This window comes from Myotis yumanensis, unplaced genomic scaffold (assembly GCF_028538775.1).
Source record: "Myotis yumanensis isolate MYYU_CA2020_CCGP unplaced genomic scaffold, mMyoYum1.0.hap1 SCAF_1, whole genome shotgun sequence".
In the NCBI taxonomy this organism is placed as follows: Eukaryota; Metazoa; Chordata; class Mammalia; order Chiroptera; family Vespertilionidae; genus Myotis; species Myotis yumanensis.
Window position 1 is genome coordinate 32,471,418 of NW_027223752.1, and position 23,879 is coordinate 32,495,296.

Below are 23,879 nucleotides of genomic sequence, written 5' to 3' on the forward strand. Positions count from 1 at the left end.
CTGATTGCCCTGCGGCTGTGTGTGTGACAGGGGGCGGGGCCACAACCTCCCTATCCGCCCTGCTCTGTTCATGACAGGGGAGCGCCCCAACCCCCTGATCAGCCCTGCTCTGTGCCTGATAGGGGGGAGCTCCACAATCCCCTGATCGCCCTGCGGCTTTGTGTGTGACAGGGGAAGACGCACCAACCCCCTGATCAGCCCTGCTCTGTGTGTGACAGGGTAGAGCCATAACCTCTCCATCGGCCCTGCCCCGAATGTGACAGTGGTGGCGCCCCAACCCCCTGATCGGCCCTGCTTTGTGGGTGATAGAGGGTGGCGCCCCAATCCCCCTCCACGGGCCTTGCTCTGTGTGTGATAGGGTAGAGCCATAACCTCCCCATTGGCCCTGCCCTGAGTGTGACAGGGTGCAGCGCCCCAACCCCCTGATCCGCCCTCCTCTGTGTGTGACAGATGGTGGTGCCCCAACTCCCCTATCAGCCCTACTCTGTGAGTGACAGGGGGGAGATCCTCAACCCCCTGATGGGCCCTGCTCTGTGTGTGACAGGGGGGAGCTCCCCAACCCCCCTGATGGGCCCTGCTCTGTGTGTGACAGGGTACGGAGCCCCAACCCCCCTGATGGGCCCTGCTCTGTGTGTGACAGGGGGCAGCGCCCCAACCCCCTGATCGGCCCTGCTCTGTGCGTGACAAGGGGTGGCGCCGCAACCTCCCCATCGGCCCTGCCTTGAGTGTGACAGGGGGCGGTGCCCCAACCCCCCAATCAGCCCTACCCTGAGCGTGACTGAGGGTGGCATCGCAACCTCCCTATCCACCCTGCTCTGTGCATGACGGGGCGGCGCCCCAACTCCCCAATCGGCCCTGCTCTGAGCCCGACCAGGGGCTGCACCTAGGGATTGGGCCTGCCCTCTGCCCCCCGGGAGCAGGCCTAAGCCAGCAGGTCGTTATCTCCTGAGGGGTCCCAGACTGCGAGAGGGCACAGGCCGGGCTGGGGGACCCCCCTCCCCCTGCCCCCCGAGTGCACAAATTTTTGTGCACCGGGCCTCTAGTAGTACTATAAGTACTATTATATGCCTCATCATTCAGATGAGGAAGTCAAGCCATATAAAACTTAGTAACTCCTCCAAGATCATACAATCAGGAAGTGATTCAAGCCCCCATACATTAAGTGCAGAGTCTATATCAGCCGTGGGCAAACTACGGCCCGCGGGCTGGAACCAGCCTGTTTGAAATGAATAAAACTAAAAAAAAAAAAGACCATACCCTTTTATGTAATGATGTTTACTTTGAATTTATATTAGTTCACACAAACACTCCATCCATGCTTTTGTTCCGGCCCTCCGGTCCAGTTTAAGAACCCATTGTGGCCCTCAAGTCAAAAAGTTTGCCCACCCCTGGTCTATATTCTGTTTGCTTACCTGCTATACAAGAGTACGCATTTCCTAATAGAAACAAAATAAACTTAAGAAATACTCAGAACCCATTAAAAAAAAACTGAAGTTTTACAAGACATAACAGACAAGTGAATAAGTGGGTATACACAGCATCTCTCTATTTAAAGGTTGCATTCTCTCCAGATTTAATAGAATTATCATCAAAACTCTAAAGGTATTTTCTGGAGGATGAGCACACAGGGGACATCTCACAAAAATCTAAGCAAGTATATGCATGAGAATAACCAATATAACATTGAAAAAATATATTGAAGAGGGATTCACACTGCTAAGTATTAAACTTATTAGAAAGCCAAAAAGCAGTATGTTATACACAAAAAAAAAGACAGGAAGATCAATGGGGCAGAAAACAAAACCCAGAAATTGACATAAGTAATGTACATAAAAAATAAAGGATTTAAAATCACTGCGGAAAAAAATTTATTATTCACTAAACAGTGCTGGGACTAAACCTACAAAAGAAAATCAGAATGTTTTCAGATTGACTACAATTTAAGAGTGAAAAATAAAATAAGAATACTGAAAGTAGACATGTGAATTATTTATATAATTTGGAATAAGAAAAAAAATCCTGCAAAACTTGACATATTATGTGTACAACTAATAAACATTCACAGAATAGATCACATAAAAATAAATTGTGGCATATAAATAAATATGCCTTAAAACCAGGTTACAGAATGGGCACAATACAATAATCACATCACTGTACTCATGCAGGATCTACATCATTACAGAGTGACATGGGGGACCTTACCTCGGTCCATTGCTGTCTTTTCTCCTGATTGAACAGTTGCCTTGCTCAGCTTTGGCTCGCTGATCTTTGAACTCATTTGCATTCCTTTCTACAACTTCTCCAGCATCCAGTGCTCTGTGGAGTCGATAGTTGACCATCTTCAGAACAATGAAAACAGCAGCTATCACAGGACAATAAACTGCTACTATAATCATGGAAGAAGGAAGGGCCTTTGAGAGGAAAAAAATAAAGATGTGCATTTTTAAATATCTTATATTTCATTCAGTTAGAAAAATATGTAATTAAGAATAAACATACACAGTCACACACACAGCATCAATTATGTTACTATTACTAAGTTGCAAAAGTAAAAGACAGCACTGCCCAATACAATAGCCACTAGATACATGAGGCTACTGAGCACTTGAAATGTGGTTAGTCTGACTGAATTGTGCACTGTAAATAAAATGAGATTTTGAAGACTCACTATGAAAAAAAAAAGTGTGAAACATCTCAATAATTTTTATATTGATTACATGTTGAAATAACATAGTACTGCATTAAATAAAATACTATTAAGATTAATTAAATCTGTTTTTATTTATTTTTAATGTGGCTACTAGAAAAACTTTAATTACATATGTGATTACATATGTTAATTACCATGTTTGTCTATTATTAGATAGGATGGCCTAAGCTGCAGTCAGACATCCTTAGTACTGCTGAGGAGGCAGGAGAGGCTCCCACCACTACTGCTGTACTGTTTTCAGGCTGCTCGCACCCCCTTCAGGGTGGGGGTCCCCACTGGGGTGCCTGGCCAGCCTGGATGAGGGGCTGAGGGCTGTTTTCAGACGGGCCAAGCCTGCAACTGAAGCTCCCTGTCTCTCCTTTTTTTCTTTTTTTATTCTGGATTTACCTTCTGTAATTGAAACTTTGTTGCGGCTCCAGCTCGAGAGGCTGGCTGGCTGAAAGCAGGTTTCTGGGGTTTGTTTAGCTTATATAATTGCAACATTGTTGCTTAGACTGGAGCTCAGAGCCCGGCTGCAGCAGGCGGGGAACCTTGGCTTCCTCCATCACTGGAGCAAGCCCACCTCATGTTCACTTCAGCTGCCTGGCTGCCGGCCGCCATCTTTGTTGGCAGTTAATTTGCATATCGCCCTGATCAGCCAATGGGAAGCGAAGCAGATGTATGGTTAATTACCATGTTTGTCAATTATTAGATAGGATGGCCTCAGATTCACTATTGGTAGAGACTATAAAACTAGACTCAACTTATGTCCACATTCATAAGAAAAAAAAAAATCACACTGGATGTCTACAGCTCTAGATTCCAAATGTTTTCATTTATCTGAGAACATAACTACATTTGCTTGGAAAGATAACCTCAAATTTTTGAGATGGTAAAATTGAAAAGATCCTAGTGAAACAGGCAGGTGTAGAATACGGATGTAATAAAAATGTGTGCTTTTTATTTTCTTTTTAAGTTATTTGGGAGGGAGAGTAATATTTTTGGATTGGATATGGGCTTAAGAAGTCATTCATATTAGGGTATATAAAAAATAAAACTGTGGGGCAGCAGGGGAGAGATAAATGGGGGGAAAGGGAGAATTATGTAATAATTTAAATAATAAATTGAAATTAAAAAAATAAAACTGTGATTCCAATTAAAAACATCATTGGATAACTGACTTAGACTTACAATTTTAAGCTGAAAATGTATTTAAAATTTTACAAAATCCATAAATATCAGGTTTAAAAGAGTTAAGTACTTTGAAATATTTGTAAGATAGCTTAAGTACTTAAAAATGAATACTAAATTTAAAAACGCAATTTAAGCTAAAAGGATCTTAAGCCATATTTTAAAAATCAAATCTCTTAAAAATGACTGTAAAATGTTTTCAACCTGTGAAGAGTTGAGTTTAAAATTATAAGTTGTTCAATTTATAGTGTTAATAAACAGCATTCATTGTGTAAAAAAAGAAGCTCTGAATAAGTTAAGCAGAAAATACACACACATACACACACATTCAAATTAATAAAAAATTCAAAGTAAACACAAATATGAAGCCATATACTACTCAGAGTATTTACAAAAATTCTGCATGATGCTGGTTTACACGTGATATGTTCACATAAGAACTAGAATTCTTGGAGATCATTTAGTTCAACACACTCATTTCCAGACAGGAAATTTAGACCTACAGACTCTGAATGACTTAGTCAAAATTACCATCTTAATAATATCAAAGCAACAAAAGTAAACAAGGTTTCTTATACCTATGCCACGGCATGTTTTACTATATACCACAATACCAATTGCATTTTGTCAATGAAAAACGAGTCAGAGTTCCATCATTGTTCACTGTAGTCCATAGTAAGATAAAAATGATTGATTATATTAATCAAGTGGATGGAAAGAGAGCAATCTCTCCATTACTCAGAGTGGCAGACAATGGAAATGTTAATGGCCTCTTCACGTGGGAAAAGATAAAAGAAACTACTTAATATTGAATAGTCTATCGTATTTGCCTCTACAAATGAGTCAAAGATGAATGCCTAAAACAGATCTAAATAAACTCTCCCTTCCCTACTATCATATTGCCAAAAGCAGTAGATAATTGAGTGCCAAGAAACACACTAAAATGTGTAGGATTTATATATATAATAAGTATAGAATTCCTTTTAAACACTGATTATTGAAAAGACTGAAAACAAAACAAAAAGTATGTGACCATTTCATACTGAAAACTAGTATCAGATGATGAACGCTTGTATTTCCTATTCAAACTACAAATGGAACCCTTTATTTTATATTATGTTTTTTTATACAGGTTTTTTTAAGCCCTGTCAGAGTTTACCCCTGAGGTTTCCAGGTGACAGCTGAGCTGTGCTGCAACAGTTTCACTTTTCCCAAAGAGATAAAGTGCATAGGTACACACTGGGCTGTTGTGTAACTTTGTTCTCTACTCTACCTGCATTACTTCAAGGGCCTCTCAGCTGATCTCCGCACAAGTGACAACATTAATATCAAATCATAAATGGATCACAAACCCTCCCTGTACTGTGCTTCACTAATATTACAAGAAAATTTTAAAAGATGTCTGCATTTACATGGGTTTCACTGGTCCCCTAAAATCAAACACCAAAAAACGAGAAACTAGTCAGGTCATCTATTTTTTAGTTTTATAAATTATATATCAAAGAGCAAACCTAGTAGTATTAACCATTTATTATTATATTTTACTAGAGGCCCAGTGCACAAAATTCGTGGGGGGGGGGGGGTCCCTCAGCCTGGCCTGCACCCTCTCCAATCCAGGACCCCTCAGGGGATGTCCCAACTGCCGTTTTAGACCCGATCCCACAGGGGTTGGCAGTCAGACATCCCTCTTGCAATCCAGGACCGCTGGCTCGTAACCACTCACGTGCCTGCCAGCCTGATCCCCACCCTTTTATTAGTATAGATTAAATTAGATATACAAATACTGTGTTTTCAAAGAAAGATTTTCAGAGACATTACAATTTTCAGCCTCATTCTCCATTCTCCAGAGAGGGGAGAAGGGCTGGAAATGGAGTTAATAATTGACCCATGCCTATGTGATGAAGATTAAATCAGAAAACTAAAGTAGATCATCCATGGGCATATACAGCACAATGACTATGTGGGTTTTTTCATTCATTTGTTTTTAAATTGACTTTAAACAGAGGAAGGGAGAAAGGAAGGAGAGAGAGAAGAGAAGAGAGAGGGGAGAGAGGGGAAAAGGAATAGGAGAAGAGAAAGAAGAGAGAGGAGAGGAGAAGAGAGAGAAACATCTATGTGCAGGAGAAACATCGGTAGGTTGCCACATGCACACACCCTGACCAGGGATCGAACCCCCAACCTAGGTATGTGTCCTGACCAGAAATCTAATCCGCCACCTTTTGGAGTACAAGGCAATGCTCCAACCAATTGAGCCACACCAACCAGGGCTATGTAATGTTTTTAATAATACTTAAACAATGTAGTGACATCAAAGCTAAGTAAACAAAAAGACCTCTGAGAAGAAATATAGGATGTCCCCAAAATATATATTCATACTTGAACAGCTGATAGCTCAACTGATATTTCTTTTCAAATTTAACTTATTGTGGCTTTATAATTATTAAAATATATATACATTTTTGGGAATACCCTATAGTTCAGAGGAACCAGAGATGAGCTACGAAAAAGATAAGGTAGATATGACTTGTAAAACATCAAGGTAAATACTATTCAGATAATGAGTGACAAGAAGTCACCGGAAAACAAATAAATACTTCCATAAAAGGATAAAGAAAAAAACAACAATCTATATTTCAAACAAAAATGGTATGCTTAATAGTAAAACACTAAAATTCCCATTAAAGTAGGGAATAAGGCAAGGCTGCCCATATTGTCAGCATTAATATAGATATGTAAATTACCATGCAAAGCAAGTACACAAGAAAAAATGTATAAATATAGGAAAAAAGTTAAAATTGTTACAGCTCTGACCAGTGTAGCTCAGTGGTAGAACATCAGCCTGCAGACTGAAGGGTCACAGGCTCAATTCCCAATCAAGAACTGGGTTGCAGGTTCAATCCCCCACAGAGTCAGGGCGAGTGTGGGGGGCAACCAATCAATGTCTCTCTCCCATACTGATGTTTCTCTCTCTCTTTCTCTCCCCCCCCCCCCCAACCCTTTCCCTCCCTTCCAATATCTCTAAAAATCAATGGAAAAATATCCTCGGGTGAAGATTAACAACAACAAAATTCTGTTATTTATAAATATAATTGCATATCTGAAAATCCTTTTAAAATAAGCAGAAAAAGTACTAGAAAGTATAAGCTAATTCCATAAAGTGTCTGGTTACAAAATTAATAAATTAAAATCAATAGTTTTGGATCCTGGAACAGAAAAAGGACATTAGGTAAAAACTAAAGAAATCTGAATAAAGTATGGACTGTAAGTTAATAATGATGTATCAATCAACACTGGTTCATTAACAAATGTGCCACAGTAATCTGAAAAGTTAATAACAGGAGAAACTGGGTGCAGGATATATGGGCGGTCTCTGTAAGATCAACTTTTCTACATATCTAAAACTATTCTAAAATAAGTTTATTTTTTAAAAGTCAATAATTTTCTTACCTACAAGCAATAACCCGTTAGAAACATAGTGATAGAAATGGTTCTATTTACCCTCAAGTTAGAAACTAAAACCTTATTATCCTATCTAATAAAGACGAAACATGCAAATTGACCACTGCATCGCAAAAAAAAACATGGCGGCACCCACAGCCAATAGGGAGGGAATAAGCAATTTGACATGACAAAGATGGCGGCGGCTGGCCTGACGCTTGCGTCATTGCCATGGCGACAATGCAGGCGTCCTAGCCGCTCCAGGCCTCTGGGCAGCGTGGGAACTTGGAAGGCGGCTCTGGGCCGGAGCGAAGGCAGTGCCGGCAGCCAGGGGAAGAAAGGCCTATTCTTGCACGAATCTTCGTTCATCAGGCCTCTAGTCTAAAAATAATAATCCTAAGGAAAAAAATGTACAAGGTAAACAAAGAAAACTTTTTTAAAGGTAAAATCTACTGAGGAACATAAATGAAGAGACTACCTTAGCCCAATATAAAGGTGTCAAACTTCCCTCTATAAAATAATCCACAAATTCAACATATTTCAATCAAAATTTCAATGAAATCCATGGTGACTTAAGAAAATGGAAAAATATACATACATCACAAGGAAATGATGACAAGAAAGAATAACAAAGACTACTACTATGAAAGAAAAAGATATAAATATATTAAAACTAGGGTTATTTTAAAAATATGGCATTCATGTATGAACAAACAAGTTGATAAAACAGAAAATGCAAATACCCATCAGAACTCATATTATGAAAAAGGTGACATTTAAACCACTGAGAAAAAGATGGGATTAATAAATTAGGTTGATTGAGACAACTGCCTATCAAAAAAAATTAACTATGAGCTCACACACTGCTTACAGCAAAATAAATTCCAAATGGGCTAAACTATAAAACTATTAGATACCAGTACTTGCAAATTTACAAAGGACTAATCTCCTTAATCTATAAAAGCTCTCAGCAATAAGAAATGACCAAATAGAAAATGTATTTTAAAAAATGAATGAAACTCATGAACTGGCTCCCTATCCCCAAAAAAGACCCAAAGCTTATGAAAAGATGCTCAACCCCACTCAAAATAGGAGAGATGCAAATTAAAGTACTCTAAAATACTATTTCTTACCTATGAACAGCAAAACTATGTGAGGCTGTGGCACACATGAGCACAAACTCTCATACATGGCTTGAAGGCATGCAAAGTGAGTGATACAACCCTTATGGAAGACAACTTGGTAGTATCTTTAAAAATTACAAAAGCATTTACCCTTTAAACAAGCAACCTTATTTCTAAGAATTTATCTTTATGTTCCTTTTTATTGAATTTATTGAGGTGACACTGGTTAACAAAATTATACAGGTGCACAATTCCACAACGTATCTTTATCTATACACTGTATGTGTTCACCACCCCAAGTCAAGTCTCCTTCCGTCACCATTTATCTCCTCTATGCCCTCCTCCACCTACTTCCCCCCAATCACCACACTTGTCTGTGTACATGAAAAGATGCTCAATGTCACTAAGACTTTGTCTTAATACTACATATGGATACATGTGAGATAACATTTGTAAAAATTACAGCATGTTTTATGTTATCAAAAGGCTGCAAACAAATTAAATGTCTGCCTATCAGCAGAAAACATGTTAAATATACATTCAGACAATGGGATACTATGCAACTATTAAAAACAAAACAAAACTGAATCCAACAAATGAATGTTCTGGACCTGACAGCTTCACTGGTGAATTCTACCAAACATTTAAGTAAAAATTCATACCACTCTCAACTCTTATAAAATATGTAACAGACAGTAACACTTCCAAATTCATTTTACGAGGCCAGCATTACCCTGATACCAATGCCAGACAAGGATGCCACAGAAAAAAAATTACAAACCAATATCCCTAATGAACATACATGTAAAAATCCTCAACAAAATTAAATTGGTTTAATTTTGTATTATTAAACCAAATTAATAATACATTAAAAGGATCATATGCTATGATCAAGTGGAATTTATTCTAGGGATCAAATATGGTTCAACATCCACAAACCAATCAATGTGATACACCACATTAACAAAACGAAGAACAAAAATTATATAATAAAGAGGGAATATGCAAATGGACCATCATGCCACCACAAAGATGGCAACACCCACAGCGGAGGTGGGGGGTTTCCGTAACACAAGATGGCTGCACCCAGAGCGGAGGCCAAGTTCCCGTAACGAGCCTTAACGAGCAATCAGCAGCGACCTCAGGCCACGCCCCCTGCCCGCAGCCCAGCAGACTTGACGGGGGACCTCAGGCCGCGCCCCCGTCCCAGCACTGGGCCTGGGGACCTGAGGCTGCACCCCCCCGCTTGGCGGGGCTTGACGGGGGACCTCAAGGTGTACCCCCAGCCCCAGTACTGGGCCAGGGGACCTCAGGCTGCTCCCCTCGCCCCAGGCTGGGGGACCTCAGGCCATGCCCCCTGCTCAGCGGGGCTTGATGGGGGACCTGAGGCTGCGTCCCCCACCCAGCGGGGCTTGACAAGGGTGGGACCAGCTGGGTCTGGATCTAGCCCAATGTGGGGGGGGGGGGGCGGTCAGGTCTGGGTCTCACATGATTTTGAGGCGCATGTGGATGGGCGGGGACTTGACTCTGGGTCCCATGGTGCGCCCCAGACTCTGACAGGAGGAAGATTTTCATATACATTTTTACTAATTTTCTTTCATCTCTGACACTTCTATTATAAAGGACAAATAGCAATATTAAAATATTTCCTCTAATTAATCCCCTTTTAATGTGCACAAATTTCGTGCACCAGGCCACTAGTCATCTCAATAAATGCAAAAAAAGCATTTGACAAAATCCAACATCGCTTTCTGATAAAAAAACTCTCAATAAAGTGGATATAGAAGGAATGTACCTTGATATAACTACCAAAAGCCCACAGTTAACATCATAATCACAATGAAAAGCTGAAGGCTTTTCCTTTAAGATCAAGAACAAGACAAGGATGCCCGTTCTCACTACTTTTGTTCAACACTAGAGGCCCAGTGCATGAAATTCGTAAATGGGTAGGGTCACTAGCGGCTGCCGGCCGGGGCCTCCCTTCCCTGGCTGCCGGCTGGGGCCTTCCTTTGTTCTGCGCCATCCCCCGGTGGTCAGCACATGTCATAGTGAGTGATCGAACTCCCAGTTGGTCGAACTCCAAAGAGGACACTTTGCATATTAGGCTTTTATATATATAGAATAGATGTACGTGTGTGTGTGTGTGTGTGTGTTTACTAGAGGCCCAGTGCATGAAATTCGGGGGAGGAGGGTGGTCCCTCAGCCCAGCCTGTGCCCTCTCACAGTCCGGGAGCCCTCGGGGAATGTCCGACTGCTGTGGAGGTAGGAGAGGCTCCTGCCACCACCACTGTGCTTGCCAGCTGTGAGCCCAGCTTCTGGCTGAGCGGTGCTCCCCCTGTGGGAGTGCACTGACCACCAGGGGGGCAGCTCCTGCATTAAGCATCTGCCCCCTGATGGTCAGTGCGTGTCATAGCAACTGGTCCACCATTTGGACGATTTGCATATCAGTCTTTTATTATATAGGATAGTATTAGAAGTCCTTAAGCAGAGCAATTAGGCAAGAACAAAATAAAAGGCATCCAAATCAGAAAACAAGAAGCATAACTGTCACTCTTTGTAGATGATATAACATTATACATAGAAAACCTCAGAGACTACACCAAAACACTGTCAGAACTCATACACTAGTTCAGTAAAGATGCAGGATTCAAAATCAATATACAAAATTTTGAGTTTCTAGCAGAGAAATTAAGAAAATGATCCCATTTACAATTGCACTAAAAAAAAAAAAAAAACTAGAAAGAAATCTGATCAAGGAGGTGAAAAACCATAAAACTTGAAAAAGAAACTAAAGATATTTGGTACCCATGAATTAGAAGAGTCAATATTGTTAAAATGTCCATACTAAATCAAAGCAATCTACAAATTCAGCACAATCCCTATAAAAATACTAACGGCATTTTTCACAAATAGAAAAACAACCCTAAAATTGTGTGAAACTACAAAAGATCCTGAATAGCCAAAGCAATCTTGAGAAAGAAGAACAAAGCCAGGGGCATCACTCTCCCTGATTTCAAACTATGTAACAAAGCTATAGTAATCAAAAGAGTATGGTACTGTCATAAAAAGAAACACATCGATCAATGGAACAGAATAGAGGGCCTAGAAATAAACTCATATCCAATTAACTTACAACATAAGAGCCAAGAATATACAATGGGTAAAGGGCAATCTCTTCAATAAATGGTACTGGGAAAATTAGGACATCCACATGAAAAAGAAAAACTGGACCACTATCACACACTATACCCAAAATTCAATGGATTGAAGACTTGAACATAAAACCTGAAACCATAAAATTCCTAGAAAAAAAGAATAGGAGATAAGCTCCTTAACATTGGTCTTGGATATGATTTTTTGGACTTGGCACCAAAAGCAAAGGCAGCAAAAGCAAATATACACAAGTGGGAATACATCAAAGTAAAAAGCTGCACAGCAAAGAAAACTATTAATAAAATGTAAAGGCAAACCTAAGGAATGGGAGAAAATATTTGCAAATCGTATGTCTGATATGGGGTTAATATATATAAAGAACTCCTACAACTCAACAGAAAAAAAAAATCTGATTCAAAAATGGGCAGAGGACCTGAATAGACGTTTTCCAAAGATATACAGATAGCCAACATCACTAATCATCAAGGAAATGCAAATCAAAACCACGAGTTATCACCTCACACCTGTTACAATGGCTATATCAAAAAGGCAAGAAATAAGTGTTGGCAAGGATGTGGAGAAAAGGGAACCCTTATGCATTGCTGGTGGGAATGTAACTTGGTGCAGCCATTAAGGAAAATAGTATGGAAGATCTGAAAAAATTAAAAATAGAACCACCATATGGCCCAGCAATTCCACTTCTGGGTATTTACCCCAAGAAATCTAGACCACTAATTCAAAAATATATTATGTACCTGGATGTTCGCTGAAGCATTATTTACAATAGCCAAGACATGGAAGCAACTTAAGTATCCATCAATGAATAAATGGATAAAGAAAATGTGTATACACACACACACACACACACACACACACAATGGAATAATATTCAGCCATAAAAAAAAAAAAAAAGGAAATCTTGCCATCTGTGGCAACATGGATGGACCTTAAGGGCATTAGGATAAGTGAAATAAGTCAGAGATAAGATCAATACCATATGATCTCACTTATATGCAGAATCTAAAAACAAAACAAAAACAAATAACAGAGCTCATAGATAAAGAACAGACTAGTGGTTGCCAGAGGCCAGAGGGCAGGGGTGTGTAAAATGGATGGAGGGGGTCAAAAGGCACGAAGTTCCAGTTATAAAGTAAATATCATGGGGATGTGATGTACATTACAGCATGGTAACTACAGTTAATAATACAGTACTACATTATCTGAAAGTTGCTAAGAGAATAAATCTTACAAGTTATCGTCACAAGAAAAAAAATTGTATGATGATAGATGTTAAATAAATGTATTGTGGTGATCATGTCACAATATGTAGAAATATCAAGTCATCAAGTATACCTGAAACTAATATAATGTTAGATGTCAAGTATACCTCAATGTTTTAAAAAAACTGAAGAAACGCTTTTGCACACATGTTCAAGATATAGTAACTGGGGAAAATACAATATATAGAATAGTGTGGTAGGGGGAAGTGACAGACATATTTGAGTTGGCATCTATATACTGTGGTGGGATTCATAAGAAACTATTCACAGTGGTTTCTTATGAAAAAAAGTTGGTGCTGGTGGAAAACCAGGATGGTGGGCAGGTATAAAAGGGAAATTTTTCATCACACTTTATAATTCTTATATATTTTTTATTTAACCTTGCAAATTTATTTCCAAATTTAAAAGTTATTAAACAAAAACATGAAGTTTTCAAACAAACATTTAATAGGGAAAGTCATTATAGCATGAAGAAAACTAGGAAATGTGACTACTAAAAATGTTAAATTTATATGTTCAAAATACCCAATCAGAAAGTTAAAAGACAAATTAGAGGACATTTTTAATATCTGACAAACAGCTAATATTCATACATATAAAGGACTCTCAAAATTCACTTAAACACCACTTTCAAAATAAAGGCAAAGGCAGTTAAAAGAAAAAGGTATAAATGTTATAAGTGTCTACTAAGTGTATGAAAAGATACTCAAAGAATTAAAAAAAAAAACAAATTAAAACAATATGCCATTTTTCACTACCACAGTGAAAAAGATTCATAATAAACAATGTTGGTGAGAACAAAGGGAAACAGGTCCTTACATACAATGGTGAGAATATAAATTGGTGAAACATTATTTGAGATGTAATGTGGCAACATCATTTAATTTAAATGTGCATAATCTTTGACCTAGCAATTTCTTTTCTAGAAACTTATACTATAAACTCTCACAGTACAATCTTATACAGTGGGGCCTTCACTTACGAGAGTCCCAACTAACGAGTTTTTTGAGATACCAGCTGTCTCTTGGCCCATTTTTTGCATTGAGTTGACAGAGTAATTTGAGTTAACGAGCTTGGTCTCGGAACGAATTAAACTCGTAAGTCAAGGCCCCACTGTATACACAAATGTGCACCACAGTATTGCTATAACATTGTTTGCTTTTATTTTGGACTTTTACTTTGGACTATATATACTTGAGTACAGTCTGGAACATTTTCTACAGCTAATATTGTTTTCCTGATAACAACCTAATAATGGTTTTTAACTGGAAGGTGAAATGCTCAAGGAATATATTATAAGGGATAAAAAGCACTATATAATTGTTACTATTATCAATACCATAAAAGCCTCCAATGTAGCCAGAATCAAAGTTATTCAGTAATTTATTCACTGCTAAAAAAAATTAATAAAATAAAATAAAAAGATGAGTTAAACCAGCAACTTCAGCCAGAATCAAAAATGTGTTTTCAGACATTGAAGAATAACAAACTAGACTTTGCACAGGGTAGTGGTTAATTTGAGGTACCCATCAAATCACTTATGGGCTTTCCTGTTGGTGCATTTAGGGGAGTTGTTTTCAAAATTCACATGAGTAGAATCTCCCCCAGACAACCATTTATTAGAGTGAAGCAAATACAGGACCTCAGGCAAGTTAATTCCCAGTTATTAGATGGTGGGTTCTTGCTCGTTTGTTTTTTTAAGAAGGAAAGTAATGTCGGCTCTGTCTCATTTATCACCTGTGTAATAGGCCAGCTATTCTCAAGTGACATGTGCAATAGGCAAGCAATTCTCAAGTGAAGTAATAAGGACTATACAAAGAATTACTAACAATCTTTCAAAGCTGCTGAATAACTTCTTTTTAAAAATAGATAAATTTAGGATTATCCCTACATCAGCCTCACACTAGCCTGTGTTGTGATATGCATCTTGCTACAGGAAGGAAAAGAGATGAGCAGAGACTCAGAATGAGCAGAGGAATAGGGAGCATGTAGTTTGAAACCATCCCATGGAGAATTCTAATTCTCCTCACCCCCATTAGTAAGCAAAACTAAATAAAGCTCTCATTAGCTGAAAGCTGCATGTCAGTGCCTAGAATAGCATGAAGAACTATATAGTGCACTCTGTGATTTTACTTTGACTTTCCTTGTTTTACCTACAGATATCTTTACAAAGAAAGAAAACTGCCCAGCATGGCTCAGTGGTTGAGCTTCCACCTATGAACCCAGAGATCATGGTTCAATTCCTGGTCAGGGCACATGCCTGGGTTCCTGGCTCGATCTCCAGTAGGGGGTGTGCAGGAGGCAACCAATCAATAATTCTCTCTCATCATTTCTCTCTCTCTCCCCCGCCCTCCCTTTCTGAAATCAATAAAAACATTTTTTAAAGGTAGAAAACCAAAATAGATAACACAATGAGAACTTGAGTAACACTGCATGATCATGTGAACAAAAAAAAAATGCTATAAACATGTCAGTAATTGCTTATGATTACCAAATCAAAGGCAAAGGAAAATTAGTAAAAGAACACTAACCATGTTTAATATCATGCTATAATGTATAGATTCTAGAAACCATAACTTTGGTTTAAGTTTAAATAAGGTTTAAGTTTACAGTAACTACAGAGAATAGAGAGGAAAGACATGACATCACAATTAGACAAATCCATAATGTAGACCATTCTATAAGATAATTACCCTATTTTTTAAAAAGTCAATTTGGATGAGAGAGAAATTATTAAACCCTAACTGGATCCTGGATTTGGAAAAACTGGCTATATATGACATTTTTTGAATATTTGGGAAATTCAAAGTATGAACTAGATGCTAGAAAATTAATGTTCATTATTTTCAATGTGATAATTAAGGGATGACATGTCATAATGCATCAGGTATAAACACGTGTCTATGAGAAAATGAGTATGTTGGTATATATCATATATCGATATACAGGAGAAGCAAATGTGATTTTTTTAGAAGGTTCTAAATGTTAAATCTAGGTAGATAGATGGGTGATCGTGTATTATTCTTTCAACGTTCTTGTTCATTTGAAAATCTTCATTTAAAGCAATTGGAAAAATAAGATTATTTTAAGCTTATTCTTCAACAGCACATACTGTATACTTTAATACTCCTGTGTTGTGACATGCAACACTGAAAAAAAGACACTTTGATAATACAGTTCAATTTTTTTAATTAGCCGTATTTACTTTCACTTAAAAAAAATCTTTAAATTGAGGATTTCACTATTTAAATGCCCCCCCAAAAAATCTTTACTCCCTTGAAAGTTCACTTGGGTTCTGTTAAGGTTCACGATACTTGTGAAAATCATCTGTAATATATATTATGGTATAACTAAAACAGAATACTACTTAGTGCAAATAATAATTGCTTTACTGGAGTTTTCATTACTTTATTTTTACATCCTTTCTTTTAACCATTCCAGATATTGACCAGGAATAGTAATATTATGAACACAAATAATATACTGAAAAGTTAAAAAATAATTCACTTCGAAAGCCTTAACAAGTTAGATATCTTTACTAGGTGTACCGGTTAATAATGCGGATTTTTTTCAAAAGATGGAGTTACACATATGTTGATATAAATGCGATTTGATATGTATGCTATTTTGTTGTATTGACAACAAGCTTCAAAACTTCCTATGTCAAATTTTCTGAAGGACTTAACATCATAGATATTTTTACACTTAAAAATATAAAATTTTGTGCCAAAAAAAGAGCATTTGCAGGAAGTTTTAGTTTTAATTCATTACTTTATTTTGAAGAAAAGTGCTGCTGAAAGTTATCATATACTTTGGGAAGATTATGGTGAACATGCTCCATCTCAAGATACTTGTGAACGCTAGTTTAAATGCTTTAAAAGTGATGATTTTGATGTGAAAGACAAAGAACGTCCGGGTCAATGTGAACCACGCTTTGATTGTAAAACGACCAGAATGGGCCAGAAGACACGGCAAAGTAATTTTACTTCATGATAACGCACCATCACACGCTTGAAAACCAGTTAAAGATACGTTAAAAGATCTTGCCTGGGAAGTATTAATCCACCCGCCGTATTCACCAGACCTTGCTCCTTCAGATTAACCACTTGTTCCGATCAATGGCACACGCACTTTCTGAGCAGCACTTCAAAATGTACAAAGAAGTGGAAAATTGGGTCTCTGAATGGTTTGCCTCAAAACAAGCAAAGTTCTATTGGGACAGTATCCACAAATTACCTGAAAGATGGGGGAAATGTGTAGCTAGTGATGGACATTACTTTGAATAAAGCACTTTTGATGTTTCTCTTGAAATTATCCTGTTCTCTCTGATTATAAAATCCGCATTAACCAGTACAACTAGTATATATAAAAGCCTAAGCAACCATTACGACCCAACCACCAGACAACCAGCCAGTAGCGATGATGCACACTGACCCAGACCTTGCTGCTGGGGCCCTGACAGCCCCAAATCTGGTTCACCCACACCCTGGGCCCAGACAGGAGGGAGGAGGGAGCCTGATTCCTCGCGGAATCAGCCATTGATTAGCTTGCTGCTGGGGCCCTGACAGCCCTGAGTCTGGTTCACCCACAACCCAGACCCAGATAGGAGGGCAGAGAGAGCCCGATTCCTGGTGGAATTGGCCGTTAGCTTGCTGCTGAGGCCAACCTACTGCGGTCCCTTCCCCCCAGACACTGGCCTACCCAACTGGCCCCGATTGCCAGCCAAGGAACCCAACCCATGCACAAATGTGTGCACTATATAGGCCTCTAGTCCTATATAATAAAGGGCAAATATGCAAATCGACCAAACAGCAGAAAGACCAGTCACTATGATGCACACTGACCACTAGAGGGCAGACGCTCAATGCAGGAACTGCCCCCTAGTGGTCAGTACACTCCCACAGGGGGAGCGCCGCTCAGCCAGAAGGTGGGCTCATGGCTGGTGAGCGCAGTGGTGGTGGCAGGAGCCTAACCTGCCTCTGCAGCAGCGCTAAAGATGTCCAACTGTCAGTTTAGGCCCGCTCCCTGAAGGCTCCCGGACTGCAAGAGGGCACAGGCCAGGCTGAGGGACCCCCCACCACCACCACCGAGTGCATGAATTTCATGCACCAGGCCTCTAGTATTATAATACTTGGTAGTAGAGCAAACCACTATACCCAAAAACATATATTCATTTAATAAACAACCTTTTCCCCAGAACAAAGATTCCTTTGCCTAATGGGAAGATTATGGGAAATACTCTTCCAGGACTAATAAATACCATGAAGGGTTCCCACCATAAGGCCCACCACACTACCCAATATACAGTAATGTTTGAATTATCCTCTGCATAAATCCTTCTAGGAAATAACTGGATGTTTCTTCCAATTCCTGAGTACTTTATGACACATAAGAGATTAGTCGTATTCTACCGTGTGATATGATTGTTTATTTGTCTCAGTGCCTCCAATTTATAAATTAGGAAAAAGCAGCATTATACAGGAAGCTAAGACACTCATGTCCATTCTGTATGATTGAGGTATAAAGACTTTTTCATCTTTGGAATTATTTCATTTAATGTAATTCTTCTTATGTAAAATATATCTATTTTCAAATAGCCTAACATAGGTTAATGATCAATGCATGATTTAAAAATCATTCAGCCCTAGCCAGTTGGCTCAGTAGACAGAGCATCGGCCTGGGGACTGAAGGGTTCTGGGTACGATTCCCAGTCAGGGCACATGCCTGGGATGCAGGCTTGATCCCCAGTAGGGAGTGTGCAGGAGGCAGCCGATCAATGATTCTCTCTCATCACTGATGTTTCTATCTCTCCCTCTCCATTCGTGTCTGAACTCAATAAAAAATATATTTTTTTTAAAACTCATTCAGAATACTCTCTTCTTGTCCTAGCCAGTTTTGCTCAGTGGATAGAGCATCGGCCTGTGGACTGAAGGGTTCCAGATTCGATTCTGGTCAAGGGCATGTACCTCAGTTGCAGGCTTGATCAGTAGGAGTTTCTAACTCTCTATCCCTCTCCCTTCTTCTCTGTAAAAATCAATAAAATATTTTTAAAAAAGAATACTCTCTTCTCTACATCTAAAACGTATCACAAACATAAAACCTTTTACTAATTTTTCTCATGACAATTTAATAAATTGTTATAAATTGTAAAATTCTTTTAAAAAACAGAATCTCTCTGCCCTAACCGGTTTGGCTCAGTGGATAGAGCGTCGGCCTGCGGACTCAAGGGTCCCAGGTTCGATTCTGGTCAAGGGCATGTACCTTGGTTGCGGGCACATCCCCGGTGGGGGGTGTGCAGGAGGCAGCTGATGGATGTTTCTCTCTCATCGATGTTTCTAACTCTCTATCCCTCTCCCTTCCTCTCTGTAAAAAATCAATAAGATATATTTTTTTAAAAATATATAAATAAATAAATAAATAAATAAAAAACAGAATCTCAGCATAAGGGAAACAATAAGAAAATCATATTAAAAATGATGATACTAGCCCTGACTGGTTTGGCTCAGTGGATAGAACGTCGGCCTGCAGACTGAAGGGTCCCAGGTTCGATTCCAGTCAAGGGCATGTACCTTGGTTGTGGGCACATCCCCAGTCGGGGGTGTGCAGGAGACAGCTGATCAATGTTTCTCTCTCATTGATGTTTCTAGCTCTCTATTCCTCTCCCTTCCTCTCTGTAAAAAAATCAATAAAATATATATTTTTAAAAATGATGATACTAAATGCAATTTATTATCCTGGTTGGGTCCTGAAACAGAAAAGGAACATTAGTGGTAAAATCCAAATAAAGTCTATAGTTTGTTAATAATACTCTACCATGTTGATTTCTTAATTTTAATAAATACAGCATGGTTATGTAAAGTTTTAATATTAGAGGAAGCTGGGCAAAGGGTATAAAAGAATTCTATACTACTTTTGTAACTTTTCTGTAAATCTAAAATTATTACAAAACAAAGTTTTAAAGATGTTAACTATGGAGGATGAATCTGTTTAGTTTATGTCTAGACAACATTCAGGGAGTTAGGAGGGCTAGTAGAAGTAAACAGCCAGATATGTGATTCAAGCTTCTCAAATTTGTGACTAATCTTCCTGCCTATTCTTAGGGCAGTTGGCACTCAGGGTTCTATGTGGTTTGCACAAAGCAGTACAGAATAGGACTTTTTTTTTCCCTTAAAACCTCAAAAGGAAATGGCTTGCTTTGCCCTAGGTTTTCTTTTCTTTTCTTGTAACACAAAGCAACAGAGACTAGCACCAACAGTGTAAGTTATAAAAGATGCAAACTCCCTCAGATTCTAAAGATAAAGGACAAGAAGGAAAGTCTGAACTTTTTTACAATTCTACCAAAGAAAGCATTTAACCAACTTCTTGGGGGACAGGCAGAGGAACCAAAGAATCATTAACTACTCATTTCACTGGGATTTGGTGAAATTTATCTATATGATAAAGAAGTCAACAGTAGTAAAATCTACAGAATGTTTGTTGTAATCTGTTCTTTTCCACACTTGTCTATACTATTTTAGCATTACTATTCCTAGATGTCCTCAGCACAAAATAATTCTCTGCCTTCCCCTGCTGTGCAGAGAGACAGGAAAACCATTTGACTTAATTCAGATTAAATAATAGAAAGAAGCAATCAATCTTTCAAAGAAACATTTCTGCTTGTTTACCAGATGCCTGCTCTGAAAATTATCTGAGTACAGAATATAGGAAAAATCAGATAAAAGTTATGTGACATATGTTAGTGCAATAACATCCTTAATTTGGACTAAGAAAGTCTGAATTAGGAGGGAGGTCAATGGGGAAAAAAAGGAGACATATGAGGGGAAAAAGGAACTATTTGTAATACTTTAAACAAAATTAAATTAAAAAAAGAAAGTCTGAATTAGACAAGTACTTTAAGAGAAATTCTGCCTATTATCAAAAACAAACTATTACTGCCAGGCCAGCATGGCTTGGTGGCTGAGCACTGACTTATGAACCAGGAGGTCACAGTTCAATTCCCAGTCAGGGCACATGCCTAAGTTGCAGGCTCAATTCCCAGGAGGGGACGTGCAAGAGACAGCCAATCAGTGATTCTCTCTCATAGATGATGTTTCTCTCTCTCTCTCTCTCTCTCTCTCTCTCTCCTTCTCCCTTCCTTTCTAAAATCAATAAAATATATATATATTTTTAAACTATTACTGAAATGATTTCATTCAACATTCCATTGAATAAGAAATTTAACACACTAACACCCTGTTTTGGAAAATGTTGAGTAAAGGTGGGAAGACAAGTACTTTTAATATTGTTGATGAAAATTTAAATTAGGTGATTTGGCATTTTCAACCATTTTGTTTTCTTCAAAATACTCTCTTGCCTTCGCTTCTGGAACAAGTTACTTTCTTCCTTTTCAAACTCTTACCTTTCTGGTCTTCTCTGCTGAGCCATTTTCTTTTTAATGAATTATACTTTCTTCCCAGATTTTATCTACTCTGTAGCTTAGATTATCCTCTATAATGCTGATAACATCCAAATAAATTTTATTACCCCAAATTTCTCTCCTTAACATTTCTCTTCAACACTGAACTCATGTTCTCCAACCTCAAAGGCACCCTCAAAACGGCCTGGCAATCCTACCATCCTCTTGCTAGTCAGGTCACTTTGCCACTCTCCAAAAATAAGAATCCACCGCAAACCTTGAATATCCTCTTCACCTCCCCCTTCACTCTCAACAGAAAACACTAACTCTGTACTTCAACATAAATCATAAAAGACCTACCTCAACTTTCACCACCAAATGCTTATCCCTTCTTCCATCAGCATTCATCCTTACCTCCTTCCTTCCTCCAGAGATTGATCCCTTGCTAACTATGCTTCCTGGACCACAAACCTACTTTGCCTTCTCAGGAACCTCATATTATCAACTTCAATATATATTCTCTCTCATTATAAAAATTCACTCAGTTTTAAAAATGATTATTTATCAAATAAAAATATGCATATCCTATAATCCACCAACTTTACTTCCAGAAATTTATACAAAAGACTGGTACAAAGATTTAACTAACAAGAATATTCACACTACTGTTTTCAAAATAGCTAAAAACTACAACCTACAGAGCCAATAACCAAATGATTAAATATACTGTAACACATCCATACTATGGTCTACTAGACAGCTATTCAAACTGCTTTTTTTTTCCCCACAAGGTAACATTCACAATCTACAGTCAAGCAAAATAGGAGGCTTCAAACAGTACAAATTTTATAAGCCCATTTTTGTAAGGAAAAAGCATAATATGTATTTGTAAGCTCCAAATGATTTGATTACTAAAATGTTCAACTGATTTATCTATAATTTCTGATTTAGCATATATATATTTGAACAAAAAGGTTCTACTGTGTTGACAAAAAGAGAAAAATCTAAATACTGAGTAAATAAAAGTACAGTATTACAGTCTTCTAAAATTTAAATGAGAGAATAAGGTATGCCATTATCATTAATTTATTTTAAATTAAAACATGCTCTTGCCCTAACTGGTTTGGCTCAGTGGAGAGAGCGTCGGCCTGCGGACTGAAGGGTCCCAGGTTCAATTCCAGTCAAGGGCATGTACCTTGGTTGCAGGCACATTCCCAGTAGGGGGTGTGCAGGAGGCAGCTGATCGATGTTTCTCTCTCATCAATGTTTCTAACTTTCTAACCCTCTCCCTTCCTCTCTGTAAAAAATAAATAAAATATATTTTTAAAAAAATTAAAATAAATAAATAAAACATGGTCTTATTTGGGAAGAAAAAACATTTTTTATATTCAATTGGGTTTCTAATTTCTTTGAGTTCTGAAAAAAACTACCCTCATGTTGGGGTGACACCTTTTACAAAATAGTCTAAAACTGGAAAGAGATCCTCATCTACAGGAGAATAGATAAACAAACTGTAGTATACTCGCACAAAGGAATACTGCTTAGCAATAAAAAGGAACAAGGTACAGATATACACAACATGGATGATTTCAAAAACATTAAGCTGAGTGAAAAAGACTTACACAAAGTATAACTACATGATTCTATTTATATGAAGTTCTAGAACAGGATAAACTAATCAATGATGGGGGAAAAAATCAGGCCAAGGCCAAGAGGGAGAGGACTGACTAGGAAGGACAAGCAAGAACTTCCTCCAATGGTGCTAAATGTCCTACAACATGATAGGTTTGCTCCACACATGTGTATTCAACTATCAAAACTCAAAAATTTATCCAATGATTCACCTAGGATTTATGCCTTTTAGAAGTCTAATGATATGCATACTGAAGTGTTTAGGGATGCTCTGTAGTGGTGCTTGTAACTTCACACGCATCTCTCTCTAAAAAAAAAGAAAGGGCCACCCACAGCAGGTATGGCCCAGTGGTTGAGCGCTGGCCTATGAACCAGGAGATCAGAGGAATCAAACTGTGATCATAGGCCAAAGTTCAACCACAACTGGGAAGAACTTCATCATTATGCCCAAAATTCTTCCTGATTCATAGGCCAAAGTTCAACCACAACTCTCCCCCTCACTTCCTCTCTGAAATCAATAAAAATGAATTTTAAAAGAAAAAGAAAGGGCCTTGATAAAGAGGTGAATAGACGCAGACATGTAATAAACAAAAACTGCAGAGTCCAGGTAGTGGGAACAATTCTTTCAACTTTTCTATAAGTCTGAAAATTCTCACAGTAAAATGTTGGAAAAACATTATTTAATTTGCAGTACAATCAGCTACTGAAAGCAAACTACCTGCATATTCAAAAACTGAAAAAGAAATATAAACTTTCCTAGTTTTTCAACAGCCAAATAATTTTACAACTTGGAGTAATTTCTCAAATAGCAGAAAACATCTTTAACAAAAGATACTAAAACGTTTTGTAAATTCACAAGTTTTTCTACAAGCTAACAAATATGCCTACTTTCTTGGAAACTTCGTTTGTAAACCATCATTGGATAATGTATCTTTAAATTTATTATAGGTGACATAACAAGAGAGATAAGAGCT

At 38.2% G+C, this 23,879-nt stretch overlaps 1 protein-coding gene across 1 annotated transcript in view; it reads right to left on the minus strand.

Moving 5' to 3' along the window:
• PCNX1 (pecanex 1) overlaps positions 1–23,879 on the minus strand; it is a 161,880-nt gene that overhangs the window by 130,876 nt on the left and 7,125 nt on the right. Inside the window, 1 exon segment of the mRNA XM_070417286.1 lies at positions 2,206–2,414. Coding sequence (XP_070273387.1) covers positions 2,206–2,414 — 209 coding nt within the window.